Genomic DNA, 26,292 nt, shown 5'->3' on the forward strand with positions numbered 1-26,292 from the left:
TTGCCTAAAGACATCTGTGCAGGGCATCTCTAGAGGAGGCTCCCATTGCTAGACCTGTGCAGAAGAATAATGAGAAACTTGCATCCGGTGTGAAAGACATTAGGGAGTCTCTCTTGGATACAACATATTTGTTCAACACCCTTATGGGCAATGTAACGTACAGCTGAGCTGAGGAGCTCTGGCTGAACAGGATACACCAAGCGGTCTTGGAAAAGGCACAACACAGAGCTCTGCAAAGAAGGAGTTGGTTTTTCAGGCCAAATTAGCAGTTCTAGTGCTTACATGTGTCTGTGTTGCTTTGAATATGTATTCTCCAGCACCTACTTCTTCGCCGTTTGTTCCAGCGGGGTTTCACATGTCATGGGGGTCCTTCTGGATTCTTCACCGGTTCTTCTCACATTTAGTGTTTATATCCTCAGTAACAGTTTTGACAAAAAAAACAAAAACAAAACAAAAAACCCTGACATTTTTCAGGAACTTAAATTATCTGTAGACAAATTAATTGACTGTACTTTCCTCTCCCCTCCCTCCAGACTTCTCTTTCACACACAAATATCTTTCAGGGTTTGGGTGTTGATTTGTTGGATTTTTTCCTCTCTCTGAGCTCAGTGCATCATTGAGCTAATGATGCACAGTCAAGTTACTCAGTATCATTGGATTACCTAAAACTGATCCTGGTGTTGCTTATATATGTGAACATTTAACTCCTTGAAGTCAAGGAAAATGGTTGTGTACATATTTGCAGTGCAACATGAAAGAAGATGCACTTTTCCAACAGTTCCCAGAATGCAAACAAGGCTGGTGTATCATTTGATGTGATATATCAATAACTGGAATTACTCTATAAAATAAAGATTTGAGAACATGAATAATGCTGGACTTAATTTGAATTCTATGCTCTGTTATGATGCTAAGCCCCTCAGTAAGAGCAGTTAGCATTACTCTTTGCTAGTACAAACATCTTATCTCCAAGCAAATGTTGCTTCCCCTCCCAAGCGGAGTGCCAGGTATCTCAGCTTCTTCCTATGTCCTTTCATAAAATAATCAATTTGCAGCCTTAAAAAAATTTAGAAGTGCAGAACTTCCTGTTCCTCTTGTGCCTTTGCCCACTGTCAGAAAACCCTTCTCAAGCTACATGAAAAGCAGCAGATTATTTTGCATCAGGCTTACTCTTACCACACAGTCGCTGTATGAGCCCCGGCAAACTCTAAATCCAGTGGCCCAGGCAGGTGCCACTGCTGGGAGACTGGGGAAGGGTCAAGGGAGTGGAACATAGAAAAAGCAAAAAGAGAGATCTGGAATAAAAAATAAATAATCCAAATGAGAAGTATACCTGGCAGGAGGCTAGCACCAAAGCTCCAGGTTTATTTAGTAACAGGAACAGCTGGTACAAACCTACAACAGCCAGTGTTTTAGCACCAAAGATATATACTATAATATGTTGCATATTCTTTAGGAATTACGCAACACTTGATCAAGTCTTAAGCCACAAGAGCTCTCATGAAGGAAAATGTGTCTGGGTCCTACTTTGGATGAAACTCTGTCATTCCCCATTAGCAACCCAAACTGTTTTTGCTACACGAGGCTAATAGAAGCTCTTGGCCATTTCTTTAGCACCATTACAACAGCATTAGCTGAGCTCCTCTGCACACTTCTTAACCCTCCCTCTATGGCAGGCTTGTATTGAGATACTTTGTGAATAAACCAGCAAATGTACAGTAGAAGCTGTATCTTTTGCAAATGGCATGTATATTTTACAGCTTTCAAGCACAGAAGCCAATTTCTTGCAGAACAGTGCCTATAAATTGCAACTGAAAGAAAATGATGCACTTATTTATTACATTGCTTTCAACCACGAAAAAGAATGTTCTGTCTCTCTCTCCCTCCCCTTTAAATTAAAGGACAGGTAAAGAAGAGCCTAATACCTCAGGGACGCCGCTTCAGCACGTGCAGCTTGGAGGGCTCGTTTGCTCGCTTGTTTATTGTGAGGGAAGGGTCATGCTGGGGGCCAGCTACCTCTTCCAGCCATGTAAAACTGAAGATACAGATAAATACATATATTTTTAAGGTCAAAACAAGATTTTAGGTGGTACTAACTGGTTTTGGAGCTAAAGATTTTTTCAAAAGTCAGTGCCTCTTTTTGCAGGATTTTTCACAGGTGGAAGAGTCCCACAGTGATCTGGATCTCTGTTCCCTGATCCCCGGGATACCGTCTGTGCTGCACAGGGTGTTAAACACCAACACACATTTTGGAACATCAGGAGAAACAAAATTCAGAAAAACTAGTCTGTATGTTCTCCCACAACTCAATAAATACTCTGCATTTCCTCTCCAACCTGCTGGAGCAGATTGACATCACTGTGCTGTAAATACCGGTGAAGTAGCAAAAAACATGTATGGGTAAAAGGGCAAAAATACTTTCATGGTATTTCATCATTACCTGGGGTCTTGGACATCCCTAAAGCCCTCAGAACCAGGCTTGAAGTGTGACATTTCTCACAGGACAGCTTGTGACATTCACACAGAAACAAGGTGGCAAAAAACCCAAGGGACAAGGCTGCCGTGGAGGCTGAGGCTCCTGCCCGTGCCCCGGCTGCTGGCCTGGCCTACCCTGTGGCACAGCTCAGCTCTCATTCAACAAAAGGCTACCCTCTTCAGAAAACAAACAAAAGAAGTTTTGATTGAAACAAACAAACTAAAAAGCCCTGAAGAGAATCAGCAAGCCATAACCCTCTGTGCTGTGAGGGAAGGCCATGGCAGATGGCACCACAGGAAGGATGGGGGTGGCCTGGCAGCCCACCGGGAGGCTGAGGAGCCCCTGCCACAGTGCGGGAAAGAGTCCCTCAGCACGGCTCAGCCACGACTGCTTGTGACTGCAGCCAAGCATCCCCCCTGTCCTCGGGGTCTCTCTCCCCCACCCAAGCACCGTGAAGCACATCCAGGCCCAAAGGTGCTGCCGTTCCCCCACGTCTGGCCTCCCCGCTGCCGGGAGGCTGTGGGGCTGGGCACTGGGTCAGGGGGGCTGCACGGCGGAGCGGCCGCCTGCTGCAGGGACACAGATGGCCGGGGATGGCAGAAGGAAGGGGACAGCCGCAGAGAGCAGCGGGGCCACGTGCTGCCAGCTCGGGGAGGGGTGGCCAGCAGGACAGGCAGAGCTGATGGAGGTGGGGAGCTTTTCCCTGCTGGCCCCCCTCACCCAAATGAGAGGCTGGGTCCCCCTGCAAGGAGCGGCACCAGAGTAAGACTGGCCCTGGCCCCCTCCTCCCTGGCACCCCCAGGACACAGGAGTAATGCTTTGCTTTTTTTCCTTAGAAAAGGACAATCTCACATGGTTAAATTGCAGCCCAATATTAGGGCAGTGACGACTGTACTTTGAATTAGCTTGTCTTTCTCTTGGGCTGCTCAGTGTTGCTCCTTTGGACACCTCCAGTAGACAGGCAAGCTCCCTCCATCACCTAATCTACTAAGCCTCAGGAAAGTAACAACAATTCACAGATAAACAGATCAAAAGGCAATCCCTTACGGGCATTTGCAGGACAGCAGCGTTAAAGTTGTGAGGATGACAACAATTTCGTGAAGACAAGTAAAACCAAGAACAATTGTTTGTTTGAGGCAAAAATGGGGAGAGAAGGAAAAAGACAAAGCGATGAAACACAAGTCACACTCCCATCAGCTCCAGAGCCCAGGGGCTGCTGCAGCTCCTGCCACCTGGGTTTCTGTGCTCATGTGTGTGTTGAGCTCACTCACTTTGTCCACAACAGCACTTGCAGGGCATTCTTCTTACGCTGGCTAACTACTGCCAGTGTAGCACAGGGAAATGGTGTCCCCAGACCTCTGCACCTCTATCAAACATAGCTGAAGCTGGTCAGCTGGTCGGTGGTGGTGGTGAGGGGATGGCAGAAACCTCACTGCTTCACAGTGTGGACCAAAACACAGAGACCACTTACAGCAACCAAGGGCAAAGCTGTCATTGCTCATACCAGAGAGTGGCTTGCACGTGTTGAAAGCCAGACAAACTCACAGACCAAAACCCAATCTGCTCTTAGACATTAGTGGGAGACAGTGAGATGTACTCCTCTTTTGTCTCCCTTTCTTTTGGAGGCAATGGGCTATATCTTCCAAAACTCTAAGGCTCCTGACTGAAGGTGGTTACCCCTTGCTGAAGGTGATAGAGCAGACATCTACAAAAGCACTCGATACACAAACAAATAAAAACAACAATGTGTAAAGCTGATTACATAGACAATGTATCACTGTTTGCTACTTCTTGACCAAATAGTTTGGGGTGTGTGGGTATGTAACGTAGCTAAATGCAAAGATCATTAAACGCATAAGGGCTAATATACTGGACTGCTACAAATACAGGTCCTTTGTTAATCCAGTGTTACTATGAATTTATATCTCAGTATTCGCCTAAACTTGAAGATATTAAATTGCCTATACAACATTTCTTTACACATGTAAATTTTTGTCCATGGTTTCCAACACTGTACTGGCCCCAGTGCCACTCTGATCATAAAGGGACTCTGGCTAGAGCCCATCCTCAGCAAGAATTCAGCAGCTCTGGTCTGCACTTACCTATTAGTCATTGTGTCACCCACGCCTCGAGCAGCCTGTGCCAGCCTGTGTCTGCAACAGGAGCTGTGAGTTACACAGATAGGCAGGGAAACATTACATTTCAACATGATGTAGCTGCTGAAATATAGGTGCCTTTGGAGCCAACACTTCTGACTGTTTACCAAATGCCTTTTGTAGCACTTCTTGGCCACTAAGAAAAAGGGGGTGAAACCTCAAACATTCACCAGAAGCTGTGATATTATCTTTCTCCACCTGCAGTTAGGCTCTGTTTTCCCAAGGAGCTTTTAACAGATACAGGAACTATATACTATAGCAGCGAAGCACTCCCTGGTGGGATTGCAGCTCTGCCAGCAAAGCTGTGTTTGGTACCAGAGCAGGGCTGCTCTGCCCTGCCTCCCCAGTGGGACAAGTGGCACAGAAAAAACAGTCACCTGGGAACTAGCAGACAAAAGGCCCCATGTTGTGCTGCAGAGCTCTGCCACCCCACAGAGTGCAGCTGTGCCAGGGGATGGCCAGGCCTTGCAAAAAAGGGTCAGACAACAGCACTGCACCCTAGCATAGACTAAGGACCAGCTCTGGGAGCTGCAGGTGTCCAGTGCATAGCAGATGCAACTCCATGGCAGGAGCAGGAGAGCAGACAGCTCTCCCTCTGCCTCCTTGCAGTAGTTTAACCCCACAGCCAAAATGGATTTCTTTAGCCCCTAACAAAGCAGCTATCAAGACAGCAGCATCCCTTGCCATGGTACATGCTGTGATTGTAACGGTGATTGTTCATATAAGCCTGATTATATAAAAAAACCCCACAAAGCAACCTGGCAGATTCATGGTAAATGCCCCTGCACTTCTGTACATAGTGTCTTAGAAAGGAAACATTTAAAGAGCAGCATTTGCCCATTAGTGTTGAAATATTACCCAAGTACTGTAAGATACCAGAGAATCTGCAGAAGAGGACCACAGCTCAATTTTTTCCCAGGCCTGGGATCACACTCCAGCCTCTCTCTCCAGACTGACTTGAGCTGCTCATGAATGACGATCATATCCTAGAAGGGAAGAAGAAGATGGAGCTCGACTACAGCCCTCACTCTCATGCTTTGGAGTCTGCTGTCTTTCAAAGGTAGGGTGAAAACCCAAGCTATTCCTCTCCTCCACCCTGGCCCACATTCTGGTCTCGTCAGGGTTCAAAGCAGATGCAACACACAGCTTAGACACCAGCCTGCTTGGCACTGCCAGGCTGAGTGGGGATCCCAGCACCCTGGCCCCATGGCCACGTTTCCAGTACAGGTGGGGAAAATTATGCAGCTCAGAATAGGATCTCCACATGGAGAGTTCCCTGTCTCAGTACAGTGGATATACACCTAGTTTTAACTAGTCAGCAGGGAGACGCTGAGACAAAGGCATGTGCTTCAGTAAAGCACTACTAAAGCAGCTCTCAGAGTTGTGTGGAAACATCAGTTCACTCTTGGGATTCCCAACAGAGAAGCTTTTCCTGAAGACAGCAACATACATCCTCCTTTTGATTTCCAAAGGCTTGCCCAGAAGTGATCAAGCATCACTCCAAACCCAGTGTTGGGCAAAGAGCCTCCCTTTTCACTATCTCTGTTGTGAGAACCTGCTGCTTTGCTTTTAGCACAGAGAAGATGGCACACGAGCTGATGGCAGAGCAGCTGATGTATGTTCCCAGCTAGCTTTTCTTGCAAGGACACGCCTATGAGCCTGTACTGCAAGACACTTTTCCATTTCCCATCTTAAAATGTTGCCTGTGAGAAGCATGCACACATTATGAATGAGAATAATAAATTGGTGATTTCATTAGCTAATTTTTTCAGTCCATAAACATCTGTGCCATGGTTTATGGAGAAACAAGCAGGTAGAAATTTAACACCTTTTCTAGTAAGGGATCAATTTAGTAAAATGATTTTGTCGCATAAACAGAGAACTAAAAATTATTTAGATGAAAACAGAACTGTCCTCTTTGCAGATAAGTCATTCCTAGTTTTGTTATACAAGGGCTCATAAATGTATCACTAATCAAAACATTGAGCCTAAACTCTGACTGTCCATGTGACACTACTTCAGCAGAATAACCGGCAGAAGAAAAAAACTTATCATTTCCCCCAAATGGGACATTACTTAATTTTTTGAGAAAGTTTAAACTTTTCTTAAGCTAGAACTTGCACCTTCTCGGGTGCTCCCTGCTGTATGGGTGACTCTACCTTGGTTATGCCCAGCAGCCTTCCCTTACACGCAGTATGTACTACTGTTTTGAAGGAGCTATGGGTGTGCAACATGACTGCCACCATCATCAGGAATCGAAACACTGAGAACATAACCTGCAGTGTCAACAAGCTGTGCCCTTGCACTTGTTGATAAACTCGCTGTATAAACTAATTTGATCACTGACTAGATGTCCTTGAAAACATTTTTCCTACAAACTATCACTTACACACTCCAAGCCCAGACACAGTCACAGTACAATGACAACCAGTTGTGCTGTAGGTCAGTGCAGTGATTTTGGAAGGCTTTCACTGTGCACGTTCCTGAACCACAGTCTTGCAAAGCCTAGTTCATTGTGCGAATGGGTAACCACATCATTTCAGCTGTCACAATTGCTGAACATCTTTCATGATGATTATGATCCATTCAAGCAGGAGATACCACGAGAACTGCATCTCACTAACTTTCAAAGTCTGTCCATGGTCCTTAAAATGACTGTTTCTCTGACCTGAGATATAACTTACCTCATTAACATCTGGTCCACTTAAAAAAAAGAAAACAAGAAAAAAAAAAAAAAAAAGGCTGCTAATTAGCTCTATTAGGCTGCACAGTTTCAAGTGTCAAAAGTATGGCAGTTACATAGAGCTACAATACCTGTGGGCCTAGAAGTCCATGTGCTTGACATACACAGTTTCCTACCAAGGTCTCAAGGCCTGATCCAATATTTGCTCATTTGTATACAATCTAGAAAGCTTTTTTTTTTAAAAAAAAAAAAAAAAAAAAAAAAAAAAAAAAAAAAAAAAGATTGGAACAAAGAAGCACAGAGATGGGGTCAGGGCAGCTATTAACCAGGTCCCCTCCATTCTTGTTCACCTGAGTAAAAAGTTAAGAGCGCTATAAGCTAACAACATTTCTTCATACTCAGATTGATAGATTACATTCTTACCTCACCTGAACCTACCATGAGATCCTGGGAGTTGCATCCAGGAGTGAGCCCAATGCCTGATGTAGGAACGTGGCCTTTGCTTTCTCCCCGTCTTCGTTCCTGGTGGGGCACAGAACATCCTCTGCCATCGGGTGAGCCATCCCTCTGGGATTCACACACATCAGCCTGCAGTGGTGCAGTGTGTACTGACATACAGACAACCACTGACACTAAGCTCATGTATTCCCTTTATTGAACTGTACTAGTTATTGCAATCAGATTAAGTCACATTTATAAAGCAGACCATCCAGTTGCACTGAAACCGATTATATTCATTACATAGTTTTAATCACTGTCCGGTGAACTGGCAAATCCAATCAAAGCATTAGTCTTTAATTAAAAAATTAAAAAGAAATATTCAGACAATAGCCAAGCAATCACATCACAATGCACAGTTACCTAAAATTGCAATTAAAAAGCAGTTAACAAAAAAGAAAAAAAAAATCACACCTAATCTTTAACTATCAATATAATACAAGAAGCAACAAAGGGCGACAGCATCAAAGCAGATTTATCTAACACTATAAATTCAGTCAGAAGCAGAAGCTCTAAAGTACACTAGCTGAAGCAGGACAATAAAAAATACTGAGCATGGAATACTTTTAATCTCTTCCATTAATATTCATTTCCAGCTGCTTATAATAGCAGCGCCTCATGGCCAAATCATTAGAGTTTTACATCTGGGTTGCAAATGACACTTTGATTGGATGTAATGTTCAAATGGTCCTCCCCACTGTGCCACCGTCAAGTCTTCTGCAGAGAGGTGTCCTGTAGTGCCAGTGGCTCACTGTGCGTGCTGGCTCAATGTGTGGTTCTGGAAAGACGAAGAAAGGAGACATGCATGAGGGGCAGAATAATAGAAAGCATGCCCATACCCTCCTACTCAGTACCATTTATGCAGAGCTCAACATAAAAGCTTCTCAGTTATTACAAAACAAAATGCAATAAAGAAAAAGTACTCATAAGTAACAGCTGCCAATATGACACATTTGCTTTGTTCTGACAGATCTGTTAATGCTGGCATGAACTTAGAAAAATAAAGATGCTACAAGCCGAGTACAGCCATGAGGGTTGGGTGGGTTTTTTTTTCCCTTTCAATACATATAAAGAAAGTGGTAATATCTCATGGGCAAAAACTGCCTTAAGGGATTCCCTTAACTGTAACAATTAAAAAAGGAAAAAAAAAAATCTGGATCACGGGGGGAGCCCATGCCATATTTTACTCTTTTATTCTCACTAGTACCGGGTGCAAGTACTGGCAGCAAGAGACACCAGATTGTGACACACACTTCTCAGGCCAAGAAATACTTCGGCAATAACAGCTGAACCGCCAGTTCAGGCACCAGGGTAATATACCCAGCAGAAAAAAGGCTGGACATATAACCCAGAAGTTAAATCTCTTTTAAAAAACAGACTTTGCTCTACACATTCCTTTCAGCAGTTTAGAGACTTTTTTGCAACCTTTTATCCTTTCGGTAGATGTGTACATGTCATCACAGTACATCTGCATCAGAGCATGCTGACCTCTCTTGCCATTTTGTGCAGGAGCCAATAAATTACGAAGCCAACCTTGGAAGCGTATTTTTAGAGCAGTACCAAGTCACCTACCTTTTGTGTGCTGACTGAAACCTCAGTCCTACATATAAGCTCAGTTTATCTGTATGATTACTCAACTATTTGAGTAACTAGAGATGCGCTTGCTGCTGAGTTTTTCTTGAGCTGGGTTCCCAGCATCCCCAAATATAAAGATTATTTCAAGCCTAGACAAGTTTACTAGTCTCCATCTGCCTAATAACAGAGGTAGGCAAGGCCACCAGCTTGAAGACTAAGTTTTTAAACATGCAATGAATTTTGAATCTAATTATTTATTTACAATGATGAAGCTTTAAAATAAAGTGAGATTTCTTAACTTCTCATAAATCATCTGGCCCTTCTACACTACTCACAGTTTCATCTTGGTCAGGAAAAAGCCTGATCCTCCGCCTTATCCAGAGATGACGTCTCCCTAATGAAAACCATCTGTGGAAAGAGCTAATGGGCGGCCCACGATGCAGGGGGCCAGGCAGGCAGGCAGCAGTGACCCCATTTGCAGGCAGGAGAATTTCTGGACTTTGCACTCCCAAAAACTGACCACCAGGTGTCAGAAGTGCTGCTGAGTTCCTAAATGATGGCAAAAGTTACTGCGATATTATTGTGTCTGGCAGGCTGTGAGGAAACTCCGCACAATAATGGCCAGGCCTGAATGCCTCGGAAGGTTTCAGAGGCAGCAGAAGCATCATAGCTGCCACACACCCGAAAGGAGCCCTTGTGAAATTAAATACAGTCCTGACACAATTGCAAAATAACTGGTGCTTGTTTAGCATAACACAAGCCCTGTGAACACAGCCCAGTCTGTGATACTAAATATTTCAAACTCAAAATCCAGAGATACTGTGCAAAGGATCTGAAAGCTGATCAGGGAATAAAGCATTATACTCACACAATGCCAAGTGACTCGACCGTTGAAACTACTTTGCTTTAAAACAATTTAACATAAACAAACATAAAATCCCATGGCTTTCTGTTTTCCTATACATATACTTTTCCCCGGCCTTAAGCAGGAATGAGCTTTGCAGTGCTGGACTTTAGGGAAGAGGATGGATGGAACCCTATAAACACAATGGCAACAGTGACAAGAAACTTACCCACTAAACCTAAGTGAGAAAGCATGAAAATGTTAAAAAATGCACAGGCAACTCTCTGTGCTCAGCCACACTCCTCAGCGTTTTAACAATGGCCATTTCTAGTACACTTCATTACAGTTCTATTTTTGGGTCATCCTGAATATCAATTAAAAAAAGCAAAAGGTTTACCATCTTCAAATTGAAAGAAGGGCTATTTATGGTAGACAAATCCATACTTATCTAGGCAGTGTCATTTAAAAGATAATGCAAAATCAGCACTAGATGCATGACACAAGGTCTACAGTCAGGGAACATGATTTCAAACTTGTGTGGCTGCTGCATTGATTACACCAGGCAGGTCAATAAAGGAATGGTATGTGGCTCTAAATCTGATAATGAAGCTTTCAGTCTGAGTCCTCCCTCCTCAAACACAGGTTAATAATATGTTCTGAGCACTTCTAATACAGCAAATGTACAGGGTTTGTGAGCAGAGTTTACACAAAGAAGCAGATTAAACTTAAATCTTGCAGTCATTCAGAGCTCAGTCAGGTAGGAGCTGAGAAACTAGCTGAGAAACTAGAGGTATCAGTTAGAAAGAAACAAAATATGTTTTTCCCATGCAAATCTTGATTTTTGCCTTAATATCTTGGGAATGTACCATGTATTCCCTCTGCATGCATTATTGACAATCAATACGCTGACTAGTCCCCAGACCAAGCAGTTAATAAATAGAGCCACATTTTATACAGGACCTCACAAACATATCTGTAATGCCTGTGGACATGGAGCCTGTGTGCACCGAATCCTCTCCCTGCCTTTTTGGAGAGCAGATCCTGCACAAGCCATGTGCACAAATACAAGTCCTGCACACCCAAGTGCTGGTGAACACCAAGCCACCAGGTTCCTGCATAACCCCCACTGTTGTGTTTTTAGAAGACCCACAAAAGCCTGTCTGTATCCTCTGCAACCAGTACAGGCTTTTCACCCATTAAAATATATTTCAGACCCCACAAAAATGCTTTCCAAAAAGAGACTGGCAACTTCTGCCTCCATCACGTCTTACCTTGGTTCTTCTAATCCCTCTGCCCTGTGTGTGTGCAGCTTACTGAACTGTGCTTTGCAGATGTCAGAAAGTGTCCGAGACATTCAGTGCTTACACTCTCTTCTCTCACACGTGTGTTTTGCATATTTGACCCATGCTTTAGGAAGTAACTAACATTTGGCACCTCTATGTGTGCCCACAGACAAATAAAATGCTCCTGATTAACAGACTTTCTGAGCAATTCAAAACCAAATAAATCCTGGCATTAACAGTGCCCTGTGCCTTAGCAGAAATAGCTTTCATCCTGATGCTGCACTGGGCTGTTCCAGGCAGCTGAATTAACCCATAAAGGCTCAAAGGGAGCAGGCGTTCTGAAACGTGTTACACTATGGGAATTCTTCTAGTCAAAGTGGCCTTCTGCTGACTAATTAGGAAGCTTCACCCACCTTTCCAGCAGCAGGGTGGGCTGGCAGGAAACAGTTTGCGCCTGATTTTTCAACTCTAAAATTTATAGTTGAATAAAAATCTTGGCGATTTCCAAAGGAAAACAGAGTAGCCACAAAAATGAAGCCTCTCTAGGCATGCTTGTGTGTGTCTCTGCACATGCCTACCTGCACACAAGGCCATCCACACACGTATGCATTTGGGGGCTGGCAGGAGGCAGGACATAATTTGGAAGCTGAACATTAAAAATGGTTCTTCACAGCTCCTGTAAGGCGCCCTAGCTTATGCATGGCTCACAGCTGATACCCCACTGAATACATCATTCTGAGGCATTATTGCAGCTGGAAAACTCTACAGCAGCACTAAGTCACCTGTCAAGATCAAGTAAGTCACAGCTTATTTATAGGACAAGGTTGAAAAATTTCTTTTCTTTTCCTAATCATGCAAAATGGGTAACAATTCTGTTAGCCACGTCAGTGGGAAAAATGCAACTACCCTGAGCCTCGGGGTTGTCGCAGTGTTTAAGTGGAATTTTCTACTGGTTGCACAATCCCCAAATGAACCATTCATGGAAGTGTCTGTGACCAAGGAACTGGGTGACAGGTTTTGCAGGAAATAAAAAGATTTCAAAGACTGGCTGATTATTGTCTGTGTAGATACTGATTGCTCTCCAGATCTTCCCTGGGGACACCCCCTGCCTGCCCTCTGGATGCGGATCAAGCCATTTGTGCAGGACATCTACAATGAATATTTCTCTGTTTTTCTACATGCATTACTATGAAAACACTGGCATGACAATCTCCATTTTCAGAGCACTGTGTCAAGAAGGAAAGCATCAGGCTTGAAAGATGATCACTTACAGCAGTTCAAAGAACTCTTACAAGCTATATAAAGATTGAGAGAAAAAACACACACAAAAAAGCAGCATATGATGGAGCAAAGCTCCAAGCCAGGCAGTCAAGCTGGGAGTCTCCCACACTGCAATGACGTTCACTGCCAACAAGTCACAGGTGTACCACACAGGAGCAGGTGAAAAAAATAAAATGTAACTGCGAGGGGTGTGATAATGGTTTGAGGCCATAATACATCCAGTCTATAGTGCCATTGTGCATCTGTTATGTATCTAGATATTTTGTACCAGACATTTAGAGGTAGACTGTCTACATGCGTGAGCACATACACACCTAAGGCACCATATATTATACAGAGGTTAAAAAATGGCACAAGGCTGGTAATGCCTGCCACCCAAGTGAAATTCCTAAGCCTTCTGTAGTGCTACATGGAGATTTGGACTCTGATTAACGGTTACAAAGCCTCTCTCTTCCCTTCCAAATCCCATTAAAATTAACATAAATCATTCCTCAAATAAATTCAACAGGAATTACGGAGATAACAGATTAGTGTAACAAACAGCCAAGGTGAAACTGAACTGGTGGTTGGGTGCCCCGTGCACATGAGCACGCCGGCTGTTGGGGAACCACGCAGCGCTTGCTGCCCACACATTTCTTCCCCGAGTGGCTGCTCAGCCCATGCCTGCCCGGCTGCCCCCATGGTGCAGTGCCTGGGAACATCAGGGTTGCTGGGGCACTGCAAAACGATCCACTCTGGAAACACCAGCCCCAGACTGGAAACACTGAGTGGGGGGTGATGCAGGGGCTCCTCCAGACCCAGGCATGAGCCCAGGTAGTTTCTCTCCTTGCCTCCCGCCACCTCCCTGTCCAGGTTTCTGCTGCCCATTTAGGTACCGTCCAGCTCCAAGCCCAGGGCTCAGGGTCCTGGCTGGGGACTCCTTGGGGCTGTGCCCCCTTCTCCTCATCCTGTCTGTTGCCCTCTGTGGAGTGCGGCTAGGGGTAACAAGATAAGTGATCCCTCCATGAGCTGTCATCAACAGACACAGCTTGCCAGACAAAAACTAAACCTCAGATTCAGGCTTTGACTTGAAGTGAAAGTCTTAAGTCTCACACTTAAGCATATATATATATAAAGACATAACAAAATCTCCAAATTGCTACGAACAGAAGTTAGTGTCTCAATATTTATGAAATGCCATCTACAACATCCTTTTTTCAAACAAAGTTTTTGCGTCTTTTGAATTCAAAACAGTCAAAATATTTCTCAGCCATCATTTCTCATTACATAGCCATAAACACACACTTGTGTGTACAGGTACTATTTCCCTCTAACAGCAATCCATAAAGATCAAAATCTTTATGCCTTGACTTTATAAAGAGATTACTTCAGACAGAGGACACAAGATGACCCTTGCTTTAGCAATCAGAGATTATGCTCTCAACAGAAAGCTGTGAGCCTTAAATTGGTGCTGCTCTAATCCTAAACTGGAGAGGCATTCAAGGGATGCCATGACCCAGAAGAGCAAGAGGAAATAAACCTAAATTAGAAGGAAAAAAAAAAAAAAGCAGCATATTGAAGGAGAGGGGAAGAAAAAAGGGAGAGAAGGAGAAAAGGTGAATGAGCTTGCTTTACAGGATAAACCTCGTTATTTTTAATTTTAATTTCTGGTTGCTACTTTCCTTTTGCTGTAAGACTCCAAAGAAAAATCACCTTTGCACCCCCTTGCAGTTTGTATGTGCTTATTTTTAGAACTGTTTGACAATTATCCAAGGGTCTAAGACTAACAGATGGCCTGTCTTAAAGCCTCATATGTTCACTAGTTTGCACTTCTGACAAACAGTAAATGCACTCAAGAGTGTGCCATAAACAGGGCAGAATGAATACTCAGAACACAATTTAGTTAATACACTTCATTAAAACTGATAGTGGTAACCAAAGTTTCCCATAAAACCAGGTGTTAATTCCCCTTCCATTTGTTTCAGGTAACTTTTACCCAGTGTCATTTATATGCTTAGATCCTAGTTTTTCAGGAAACACAGTATTGCTTCTTGCCTTTCCCCCAGTATTTTACCCACTACATAAAATGCTTGTAACAAGTGAACTGCAAGTTATCGTGGTACTGGATTAAAAAATAAAATAAAATAAAATGTCAGGTAAGACAGGTTCACAAGTCCCTTCTTTATTTGAAGAATCCCTTGAAATTGAGGCAGAGGCAAAAGAAAGGTGGCACATCCTTTGTGAAAGGGAACAGCTGCCTGCGTTACCGCTTCCTTCATCTCTGAGCATCTGATAACTTGCCGTGTGTCAGTCAGTCCCTGTGTCAGCACACTTCAAGATGGCACTTCAACAAATGCAGTTAGGAAGCTGTCCTTTACGAGCTACTGAATCAAGAAAAAAATAAAAATCTCTTTGAGTCCCTAAAAAAATATGCCTGGAGGTTTGGTGTCAGTTAAAAGGCAAAGTTGGCTGTTTCCAATGAAAATATCTGCTTTGGAGTTACTCTAATGCTTGCACATATTCTGGGGTTACTCTCAGGCCAAATGCACCTTTAACTGGTACCAGGACTCAGAAATACCCATCTGTGCCAGGACAGAGCTGGCTTGAGCACCCACAGGATTTCTGTAGCCGCTGGGGAGGTTGAGCAGCCTCCCTCGGTGCCCACTCACTTGGGCAACACCCCAAGCCACCCTCAGAAACCTGCCTCCAGTGAGTAGGAACCAGCATTTTGTCTGGAGTCGATGGGAAGATTCAGAACTTGTAAAATATTTACAGGAGAAAAAAGCTGCTTCCACGTGTGACTGAATAAATGCGGATTCTTTTTTTTTTTTTTTTCAGATCTTCTGTGGCCAGCATGTTTCTATATTGAAGTGTGAGTGCCCAGGTGTTGGTCTGTAAGACCCAGGCAGACACAGAAGCACCCCTGCCCTGCTGCCTTTGTTCTGCACCCCGGGGTGTGCTCTGCTGCCAGGCTGCATCGTCCCAACAATACACTGGCTCAGTTTTGCCGCAATGCTTACACTGCTTCTGTTAACTGTCATGTATTCTTGATTTTTGATAGGCATTTCTGTCTTATTCTAGGTTTGAAAAATTACCTTTTTATACAAATACCTTTCTTAGAGTTATTCTTTCCAGTGCCAGCCTTTTCTCATATCAGCTAAGGATTTTTTAGATGATTTATTAATTTAATTTCTCCTCTTATTCAGGTTGTTTGGTCCTAATCAGACTTTGACAACTCACCTAACACACCCTTTCCACTTGAGACTAATAATTATGTATCGTCAGTGTTCTAGACCTGCCAACTCTTTCTGCTTCTTCTCTAAAAACTCAGAATTAACCAAGGTGAGCCTATTACAAGTGACCTCCAAATGCAAGCCTAAGCCTGGCATAGCCTCTCATATTCAATTAAATGCCTCACCAAAAGTCTTATACTCTTCTTCCAAAAACACTCGGTAAAATGCTGAAGCACAAAAGCAAACTGAAACCTTTGGGAAAACCTCCTTGCCACGGCACTTCGGAAATAAAAACCACAGGAGATTACATTATTAAGAGATAACCAGAATCTTCTGTTGGAGAAACTAGCCGTAAACACACCATGATTCACTGAGGCACCCAATGAAACCAGGGAGCTAATAATACCTGTCCTGAGGGACTGCACACTCCTGAGGATTTCACTCAGAAACGCAAATTTATCAGTGTCCTTCTGACTTTCAGGCAACAGCATACCATGCAGAAGATCAAAATAAGCTGAAGGAAGAACCTTACCCTTTCTAACTGTAAAAAGAGAGGGACAAATTTAATTACTGTTGCCAGAAGTGTAGAGAACCAGAATATTTTCAAAACTCTTCCATTCCTCCCCCAGTCCCACCGTTTCTTCCTGACCAAATCCCAGTGCTTGTTGCCAGTCCCAAAAGCAGAAGAGGGTTTGCAGGATCCCAGCACACCACGCTGCCCACAACGCTCAGCCCTTTCACCTCAGCTTGATCAGTCCACATATTTCTGAGGAACTGCTCCTGCAGGCACCCTGGTCCTGAGGGCCATGGCCCCCCCTGCACCTCCGTGGCCACAGTCACCCACCTGGCATGCAGCACCACCACGTGCCCATCACCAGACTTGGCAATAACCCTCCAGAGCTGTCCTAACACCTCATTTCCAGTCTGTTTTCAAATCTAAGCTACACACTACTCACAGAAAGCATCTACTGCACACAGGTAGACTCCTTTGCCTGTGCTACACCAAAACCATCAATGCATGATCCAGTGCAGACCTGTTTCTATCCACTTATGGACTCTACTCAGGGAAGAAATGTGTTTCCAAATTATTTGCAAGAGGCAAATTATTTTCTAGGAATCCTTCTTAGGTATTCCTCTCAAAACCGTGATTTGTTGATTTATTTGAAGCTTATCTGAAGCATATCTCATTAATCCCTCCTTGATCTAAGGTAAATCACACAGCAGAAGCCCGTTAATTGTTCATTCTGTGAGGGCTGGCATCATTATAGGACCCTTTGTGACTCTTCTATAAACACAAAATAATTTCCTGATTGGGTCTTTATTATAGTACCATAACTGGTATCATGTCACACACTTTTTTGTAAAAAATACTTAGAGAAAACGGGAAATGCTTTACATAGTAGCTTTAGAAGTCACCAGTTAAAATGCACGGACAAAAAAACTGAGTGACCATTTCCACAGGAATACAACCCAACAAAAGCCATGAAATTCACAGTTGAACTTAAAACTGGCTCCTTAACTTGCCCTGCTGTTCTTCAGCATGGCAAGAGTCACTGAGCACCATCCGATTTTTTAGCTTTCTTTTTGCTGCACCCGTTAGTTTTAGCTGGTGTTAAGGACCAGGTATAAAACTGTCTCAGCCCTCACTGTGTATATTAATGCAGACATTAACCAGGGCACATCTTGCAGTCTTCACTCAGGCAACATCCTGCATGGAATGATAGGAGTTGCAGCTGGCCCAAGCTCTTTGGAGCAAATAAGCACATGCAGACAGCAGGACTTCACGAGTGCCACACCTACCCACACAGCCAGACCACAGCATGGCACCGCCTGCTGTTGGCAACTTTTTACAAAGCAGCAACTAACTTAAAATTCCTTCCAATGGAATACTGATCTTGCAAACTGAGAGGTCCTTGTGTTATGGATACGTTTTTCTTAGAGGCAGATAAAGATTCCTGTCACATGGCACCCAAATACTGTTCCGGCTAACAAAATGGCTGGTCAGTGACCTGTTGCTTTGGATGTAATGGCTGTTATTGCTGGTTTCTAATTTCAAAAGGGGCATAAAAATCCTCCCACACAAGTCTCTGCTATAAAATAGCAAGGCCACAGTTTATAGAAGTACTTTACATGCTGCCCCATTAGTGCACATGCCACCAGCAGAGCAGAAATCTGCAGACAGGCTTGTGCTCAACCCAGTGCCTTGAGGAATTAACCCCAGAGGAGCTAGTAGTATGAAAGAGCCAAGCAGGATTTGTTCCCATAAGTGAAAGAGGGGCCAAAATATCACCCAACATGAGCCACCTCCTCCAAGAAATCACAAGACAAAATAGCAAAGCAACATCACTGTCGTGTATGTGTGAAACAACTGTAAGTATTAAAAAATGGGATTTTCCAGCCAGTGCTACTCCATCACAACAGTGTCACTACTCTCAGGAAAATCTGCCTTCTAAACAGCAAGATACTATATTTTAAACAATCATGATTTCATGCAAAGACTAAGAGCATGTGTCAGTTCCAAAGTAGGACGAATTTTTCAGAAGTAAATATGTTCTAAACCTCCTTGCTGCTCCTTTTGGAGATGCAGTAATGTAACGCACTGATGACAGATAGGCTACACACAGTCAAACCTCAATGCCCATGGCAATTTATTCAGTTTTAACTGCAACAGAAGCAAATGAGGAGGCTAGGTGGTCAGGCAGGAGCTGTCCCCAGGGCCACACGGCACAGGCAGTGCTTTGGCTGTTTCTGCTGTGGTGCAAAGCTGAGGCAATTTGGTTCTGCAGATGCGCTCTGCACAGAAGCGACCTCAGGGTGTCTGTACTGCCTGCCCAGGACATGGCACAGAAGACACAGAAGACACTGCAGCTAATCAGCTCAAGCACAACTGAGTTGTTAAGCACAGGACTGCTGCTGCCAAATCTGGGCTGGCTCATGTGGATTTGGGGTGACAGAGGATTGCTGAACCCAAGCTGACCTTACACAAAGCCACTACACTGCCTCCACACTGATCACATCAGCACATAGGGTCTTTATCTCAGTCATCTAGATTTTCTCAACAAAGCCACATCACCTCATTAAGGATACACAGTTCAGTATCTTGTAAGTTGTTCTATTAAGATGAAAAGTGAAGAGGAGAGCACTGGCACTCCGTCCATTAGCAGCTGCTGCACAAGTCAGGTCACTGCGCATGCGCACCCAGCCCGTGCATCTAACATTCCTGTCCCCGTTTCATTTAACATAAGCACAACAGGCACAATCTGGAAACAAGCTGTATTCTGAATTATTTTACTTTTATTCCTTTCTCCTCTGGTCAAGGAGAGTTATAAAACTAGTCTCAAAATACGATGTTAAAGCAGAGTATTAATTACGCAAACATTAGTATATGATTGAATATGCTTCTTTGAAAGCAACTCCAGGACCAGCAAGCAGCAAGGCTGTTTCAGGGCTGTTTTCACATTCCTGAAAGGAGGCTGGGCTGAATATACCTACAGCTTTCCCAACAAGAGCACAGACGTGCAGGCAATGACAGCCCTATACACAAGTCCAGCTGCAGAAAGGCAAGTTACTACCTGACTTTCTAACTATTCTTTCTTCTTTTGTTCTTATCAGGCCCCACTTTTTCTTGACTACTCATCACACTTGCTTCATGTGTCTGACCTGGCAGAGCAGCAAGGACAGGTATGGCAGTGAAGAAATAGCAGGAGCCTCTCTTGTGCCTCAAAAAATAACTGGAAAAACTGCCCCTTGGGATCGGGCCCCAGGGCAGGACCCCTGTCCTCAGCTTGGTCCAGCAGCCAGGGCTGGAACCACTGCTCCCACTGCCTTTCACTGACCAAGGAGATAAACCCTAGAATTACACCCTAAATCTCTTACTCAGCGAATCTGAGCTACACCCAAGGCCTTTTAAATGTCTTCATTAAACTATTTTTCAAATTCCTTCTAACAGTAAAACTGATGGGGGCTTTGCCAGCACCACAGCAGTAGGCAACAGCAGTACACTATCACTCCAGGATTTCCTGTCTGGAATTTAGGCTTCATGTCTGAAATACAACACACACACACAACATTTGTACAACGGAGGAAACACAAGACGCTTGCCATACATTTATTATCTTCCTGGGGAAATGATATAGAGGACAAAAGAGACTATATTTACTCCCTCCCCAGCTGCTTTTACAATCTAATAATTTATTTCTCCCTGACATAAATTTGAGATTTAAACAAAAACACCAAAACCTAAAGATGCCACGTGGTAGAGTCTAGGGCAGTATTTCTTTCTATTTTGGAGATGGAGTGTTTAATGCATTGCTCTGTTAACCAGTAGCTTTAAATTTCAGGGCAGGAGAGGGGAAGAGAAAAGCAGCTAGACTGTGCCAGACCCTAGATGCAAATAGAGGCAACTGTGATTACTACCTTCACATACAGAGTTAAAAATATCTACTTATTGAAAATTATTTTCTCAGCCCATGGGGGTTTATCTAGGTTTAGGCTGAGATGTTTATTTTTTTTTGTAGCAGCCATTCTGGGGGATTCTCTTACAATGCTTCCCTTACACAGTAGGTATGTATCATTCACATTCTGAAATCTGAGGCACTTTCTACAACGTAAGAAATCTCTGCAATTAAAAGCAACTATTTCCTCCTTCAGAAAAATAAAACAAATGAAATACATCTCCAAACCCTTCCAGGCAGCAGCTGAGATAGCAACGCTCTTAAGGCAAATGTAAAAATCCAGGATATAAATTCACGTTAACTGTTACAAATATATCCATCTGTTCACACACTAACCAGTGACTGAAACTGATGAATCCACCAAAATGTAATTTTCGAGCCCACAAGCGTCTATTCTCTTCTAGCAATAAAGTAAAAGCTTCTCAATAACTGTGCTACTTTTGAATGCCAATTTCCACTTAAGTAGGTTTTATAAAAATTAAAATAGCAAATAATAGCACATGCCTTTTCTTTCCAAAGGTCAAACTAAGCTTTTAAAGAACAAGCAACATTTCAGCAATCCAGAGAGGACAAAACTCCAATCAGATAAATGGGCTGTGTAATGACTGAGAACCACGGCTGCCTCAGGTTTCCTGAATGGACTGTAGGACAGAATTTGGCACAAACAGTCTGATGCTGAAGCTTATATCTCTTTTACTGCAGACAAGAAATTCACTAAAATATATAAATAATGAATGTGGCTGGGGATCTCTGCTGGTACTACTGCTGGTTCTGCAAGATGCGGGAGCAGAAACACACACTGCTCCATGTTTTTGTTATTAGTGAATCCTTCTTTCTCCAGCAATAAACACAGAATATTTTCTCTGACATGGCTTCTGCAGCACATACAATGTAAGTTCCAGCTCTCTAAAAGGGCCAGCAAATTGCAGAAAGATAAGTTACAAAGACATACCTAATTTGCTGTGATGAATTGTGTGCATGCTTCAGTGATCAAAACTGCAGCTGAGACCTATTATATTTAATGATCTAGACATTTCTTGTGAAAACACTCAGGCATATACTGTTATGTCTGGACAAGCACCCCCGTTTTGCTCTTGCAGCAAGCAAATGAAGAGACCGAACTTTTAAAAGGGTGCTGCACACCACCTTCAATGAGCACTTTAAAACAGGCTGATCAAGCTCTGCTCTTTTCCTTAAATAATGCTTATATTCTGCTCTCTCCAGTGGAGCATCCCTCTGCCTTTGAAAACTGCAGTCAGCTCCTTTGGACACTAGCGACACTTACAGGAGGGAGTGCAGCTCACCCCTGCTCAGACCCCAAACTAGGTTCCACAGCAGAAGGAAAGTAATGGGCTGGATTTGACATCTGCTTCCACCCACACACAGAAAGAAAAATTGTGACAAAGCTTTTTGGGAGAGAAAACAAAAGGAATTTTTTTTTCTTTACCCACATAATACAAAAATACTCCGTTTCTATTTTAAGGACTACATCTTGCTTAGAAAGGCATGTGCTACCAAACCTGGTAGGGCTGAGCAGTGGTACCTGGATCTGCTGTCCCTGAGGACACCGTCCCCACTCAGCCAGCTGTGCTGGTGGCCACACTGGCAGACATTCAGCTTGCTGTCCCTTTGCCCTGTGGCTCTACACCAAGCAGCAGGAAATAGGGCTTCTTAACACCTTCCTATGGGGACAGGAATTTCACCTTCTGAACATATGAAGGATTTCTAAATAAAAGGTCTGAGACTTCCAGGGCTTTACGTTTGGCTCTTCCAAATTTTTCCTGTATGTATCAAGGTATATTGTTCAACCTCTGCATTTCCAAATTTGTAAAACGGGTAAAAACAACATCAGAAAAAGTGCTGGCAAGCAAGTAAAAACCTCAGAGCCTGGCAGAGAGAAACCACATAGAATACTCTTGCTATCACACATTTTCTTCCACCCTGGTCAGTTTGAACCTCCTACCATTCATTGTTCCACAAAACAGAGCAAAACACTCAGCTGTATTTTACTCCAGAAATAAGGTTTTCAAAGTGCTATTTCATTCACCTGAGGAGCTGCTAAATGCTATCACAGTGGTAATTTGTGATAGTGTGGTAAAGAATGAGAAAAAGGTATTTGTTAATTGTTGACATAACAAAATTAATTTTCCATCCCTAAACTTTTTCTCATCTCTCCTGTGAGCTCTGATGCAATGTTAGTGACTGGCACTGCTGAAATGCCAACTTGCATTTCTCATCCTTAATTTCTCTCTAAATGTCATTAGTAATTGTTATTGCCAGACCAGAGAGTGCAATCTGGTCTTTCCAACAGAAAACCCATTTCTCATTTCTTCTCTCGTGCTTCCTCCTTTTGGTCAAGGATGGAGGTTTAACATAGCCCATGTGCTCCGTTTCCAAGAAGATGGGAATGCATAAATATATCTGGAAGTAAAACCTTCCTGCTGTATTTATTTACATGTAGCATGCCTGAATCCTTATGAATACCAATCTGTATAGTCAGAAGGGTCTTTAAAGCACATCTTTCAATAACACTAACAAACTTTAAATGAATAAAGCTCACAAGTAAGGGAAGGAACTATCCTGTAATCTGTAGCTACAGATTCCTCTCTGGATGCTTCCATAAATTACTCTTTTTGGTGGCCAACAATATGGCCAAATATAAAAGCAAAAAACTTGGCATATTATATGATTATTCTCTACATCACATGGCAAAAAACCCACCTCTTCAGTGACATGTGTAAACTGGTCTAGCTTTGGTCTGGATTAACATATCACACTCATTTACCCACATGAGTAAAAATTATTTCCATCACTAAGAGTGGGAGGTGAGCTTAGACATGTGTGTGCAAATGAAAACCTGCAAGTGCAAAAGGTTGGCTCCTTGAACATTATATATTGTGCCAGCAATTCATTTAGTTATGTGCAGCTCCTACAAAATTTGGTCTCCGGTTCTTAGAGGCAAGTAGTACCTTGGCACTTTGAGTCAATTTTAGGAGGGACTCTGTGTGTCACAACAGACCTTGAAATGGGTTCCCCATAATCAGCACATCTTAAGTTTGTGTGTCTGCATTATATTTAATGTATATAAAGTAATTAGTTCAAAGCGAGGCTGCATTTCCATATCCATCAACTATAGGCATCTTATCTCAGAATAAATAGACATTTGGACAGTTCCAGCCAGGAACTGTGCTTTCAATAAACACAATTGATGCATATACATTGTCTCTTGGCGGCTTACAGTCCTGCCCATCTGTTGGGATGGCATGGTGCCTACACAAAAGTTGGTTGGACCCTTGCCCTAGGGCATAGATGACAGGCAACAACGGGTTTAGCTGGGCAGCCTGAGCACTGCATCCAAGTGCCATCTCTGCTGTAGGAAGCCCCTCTGTGTGCCAGCGCTGCCACATTGGAACGACATGCCTCCTTACACTTGATCACACATGTTGACACTTGGGTGCGCTTAAGTGCATTAATGACTGAAATGATGCCTTTCACCTGGCTCCCCTCTTTTTTTTTCCTCCTGCTCTGCATCACTGTTGGGTTTTCTGCACATGTTCATGCAACGTCGCAGACACTTGGTTAGCCAGGGCCAGCCACAGAGCAGCATTAATGGTGTGAGAAATGAAGGAGAGTTTTTTGTTATGGAACACACTACTCTGGCACCAGACATTTCCAAGCTGCATCTCAGGTGAGTCTTAGCAGACTTGAGAGATGTGTCTCACTGAAAGACCTCAGGAATTATAAAAATGCAGCAATATATTGATAAGTATCATCTTTCCAAATGAAAAAATGCCACACCTTGTCATTACATCAAACACAGGGTAAAGATTTTTGTACCATCCTGCATTTCACCAGGCTTGGCCACACACAGAGGCCATGCAGTCTGGTTTACCTGGCTGTTCCAACAGCATCCCCAGCCCCAGGCAACGTCACCTCATTTTGTGCTAGGGAAGAAGGTGCTGACAATCCCACAGAGGTGCAGGAGCATGAGCAGCCCTTCCTCTTCCACGTAGCATTAACCTCTGTGGATGTCAGGCCCCAGAAACCTCCAGCATCACCCACACAGAAACTGATCTGCAGCTGCTGCACAGCCCAGGGACAGCCCCAAGTAGCCTGCAATCCCATTTCTTAGCTTTGGTCCTTATGAGACACTGCTCCTCACCTCAAGTTTGTAAACAGCCATATATTCCTCCTCCCCTGGATTTAAATATGTGTATTGAAAACCAGAGAATTAACAGGGAAAACTCTTCTCTACTGTGACAACAGATCAGAGAGAAAACTTGTGGTTTTGCAGTCCATAAGAATGTTCAGGCAGACAGACTCAATATGATGGGTATGTGCCTACAGCACTTCTAGTTTTTAATTATTGTTAGTTATAATTATCTGACTGTGCCTGAATGAAACCCAGCAATATGGCTGAAATAGATTTTGGTATTCTTGTAATTTATTAGCTTTGTAACTACTAATAATTAAAATTTAACAATACTCCAAGCACCATAGCAACATTTTTAAAGAAAAGCTATAGCCAAATATGCACGGATAACTGACTAGGTCATTTTCAGGATTTTAAAGGAGAACTAACATTAAGAAAAAAGGAAAGATTGATAACAGACTCTTAAGAGCCTATCAACAACTAAAATGCAAAGATATAAATTTTTTTTAAAAAAGAAAAATAGATTTTACCTGGAGAAAATTAATTCTACACATGATTTTGTACATGCATCAAATGAAACTTAGAGCAGGAAGCTCCTGGTGTTTAACATCTAAGTCACATGTAAGTTCTGAAATACAGCAAAAAGTTACATCAAGCAGAAGTACTGCCTTGAGGTAGAACCACATTTCAGGTCCTGCCACCCATACACTCCCACAGTGAAAAAACATTTTCTGCAACTTCATCAAAATCCATAAATTTGCTTTTCTCTCAGTGACTGTGTGGACACTAGACCCCGGAAGCTCTCATATATTTGAGTGTTGCAAGGACCCAGGGCTCTTTGGAAGAAAAATATTACTCCTATTTAAGTATGCTTTCTTGTACCCCCAGGAAGTAGGCAAAGCCCATTTTTTCCAGTAGGAGCTGGAAACATTAACCACTGAAAGATTTTGAATAGCTGCATACAGACCTGAACTTGCTTAATTCTTTCTTCAGTGCTCTGGCCATTGGTGATAAACTGAACCCTTAGATTGTAGCCGTGGGTGCGGGTGGGTCACAAAGAAGCCAAGAGGCTCTTATTCTCTCCATATGCTTCAGGGGACACATGTACCCAGGTGGCCCTAAGGACCACTGGCATAAGCAGTTTGGAGATGTTGCTCATCACTGCCCCATTCCCAAGGAAGCCACCACAGGTAGAGAGCAGCATCCTAACGTCCCCCATCGGGCCCCATCAGACTAGGTGGTGGCTCGCTGTAGCGCCCTGCTTGCCCGGACAGGATGCAGCCCTCTATAGGAGACACATCTAACGTGAAGCTGACGTGAAAAGCAGATTTAAAATAAAACCTGCTTAGGGCTTGATCTGCTGTAATCAGCAGAAAGAATCCCAAGGACTTTGATGTGGACCAAATCAAGCCCCTGGAGGACATTCATAGTAAATCATTATTAATATAATGAGTGCAATTTCTGTGCAGCAGCTCATGCCTGTTCATGGATATATGAAAATTGCCAGCTTTTCACACAAAATGAAATGAGAAGGGAGACAGACCACAGTGTTTGCCAATGAGCCATAGTAGCCACTCTCCTCTTCATATTTGTACATTTAAAGAAACTGGGCACTTAAAATGACAGCAAATTCCTCCGGTGAAGCTCCCTTAATTTAGTAGTTTGACATATCTCCAA

The 26,292-nt window shown here is 43.3% G+C and overlaps 1 protein-coding gene across 3 annotated transcripts in view; it reads right to left on the reverse strand.

The window, feature by feature from the left end:
- Nucleotides 1–26,292, reverse strand: part of ZNF423 (zinc finger protein 423) — a 920,137-nt gene that overhangs the window by 683,808 nt on the left and 210,037 nt on the right. For 2 of the 3 annotated variants that reach the window (XM_051629048.1, XM_051629047.1), the window contains one exon: nt 7,949–8,591. The exons of the other annotated variant lie outside the window; for it this stretch is intronic. In XM_051629048.1, coding sequence (XP_051485008.1) covers nt 8,562–8,591 — 30 coding nt within the window. In that variant the 3' untranslated portion in view covers nt 7,949–8,561. Of the gene's footprint in view, nt 1–7,948; nt 8,592–26,292 lie in introns of those variants that run through there. 3 annotated transcript variants of the gene reach the window in all.

This window comes from Apus apus, chromosome 11 (genome assembly GCF_020740795.1).
Source record: "Apus apus isolate bApuApu2 chromosome 11, bApuApu2.pri.cur, whole genome shotgun sequence".
NCBI classification, from domain to species: Eukaryota; Metazoa; Chordata; class Aves; order Apodiformes; family Apodidae; genus Apus; species Apus apus.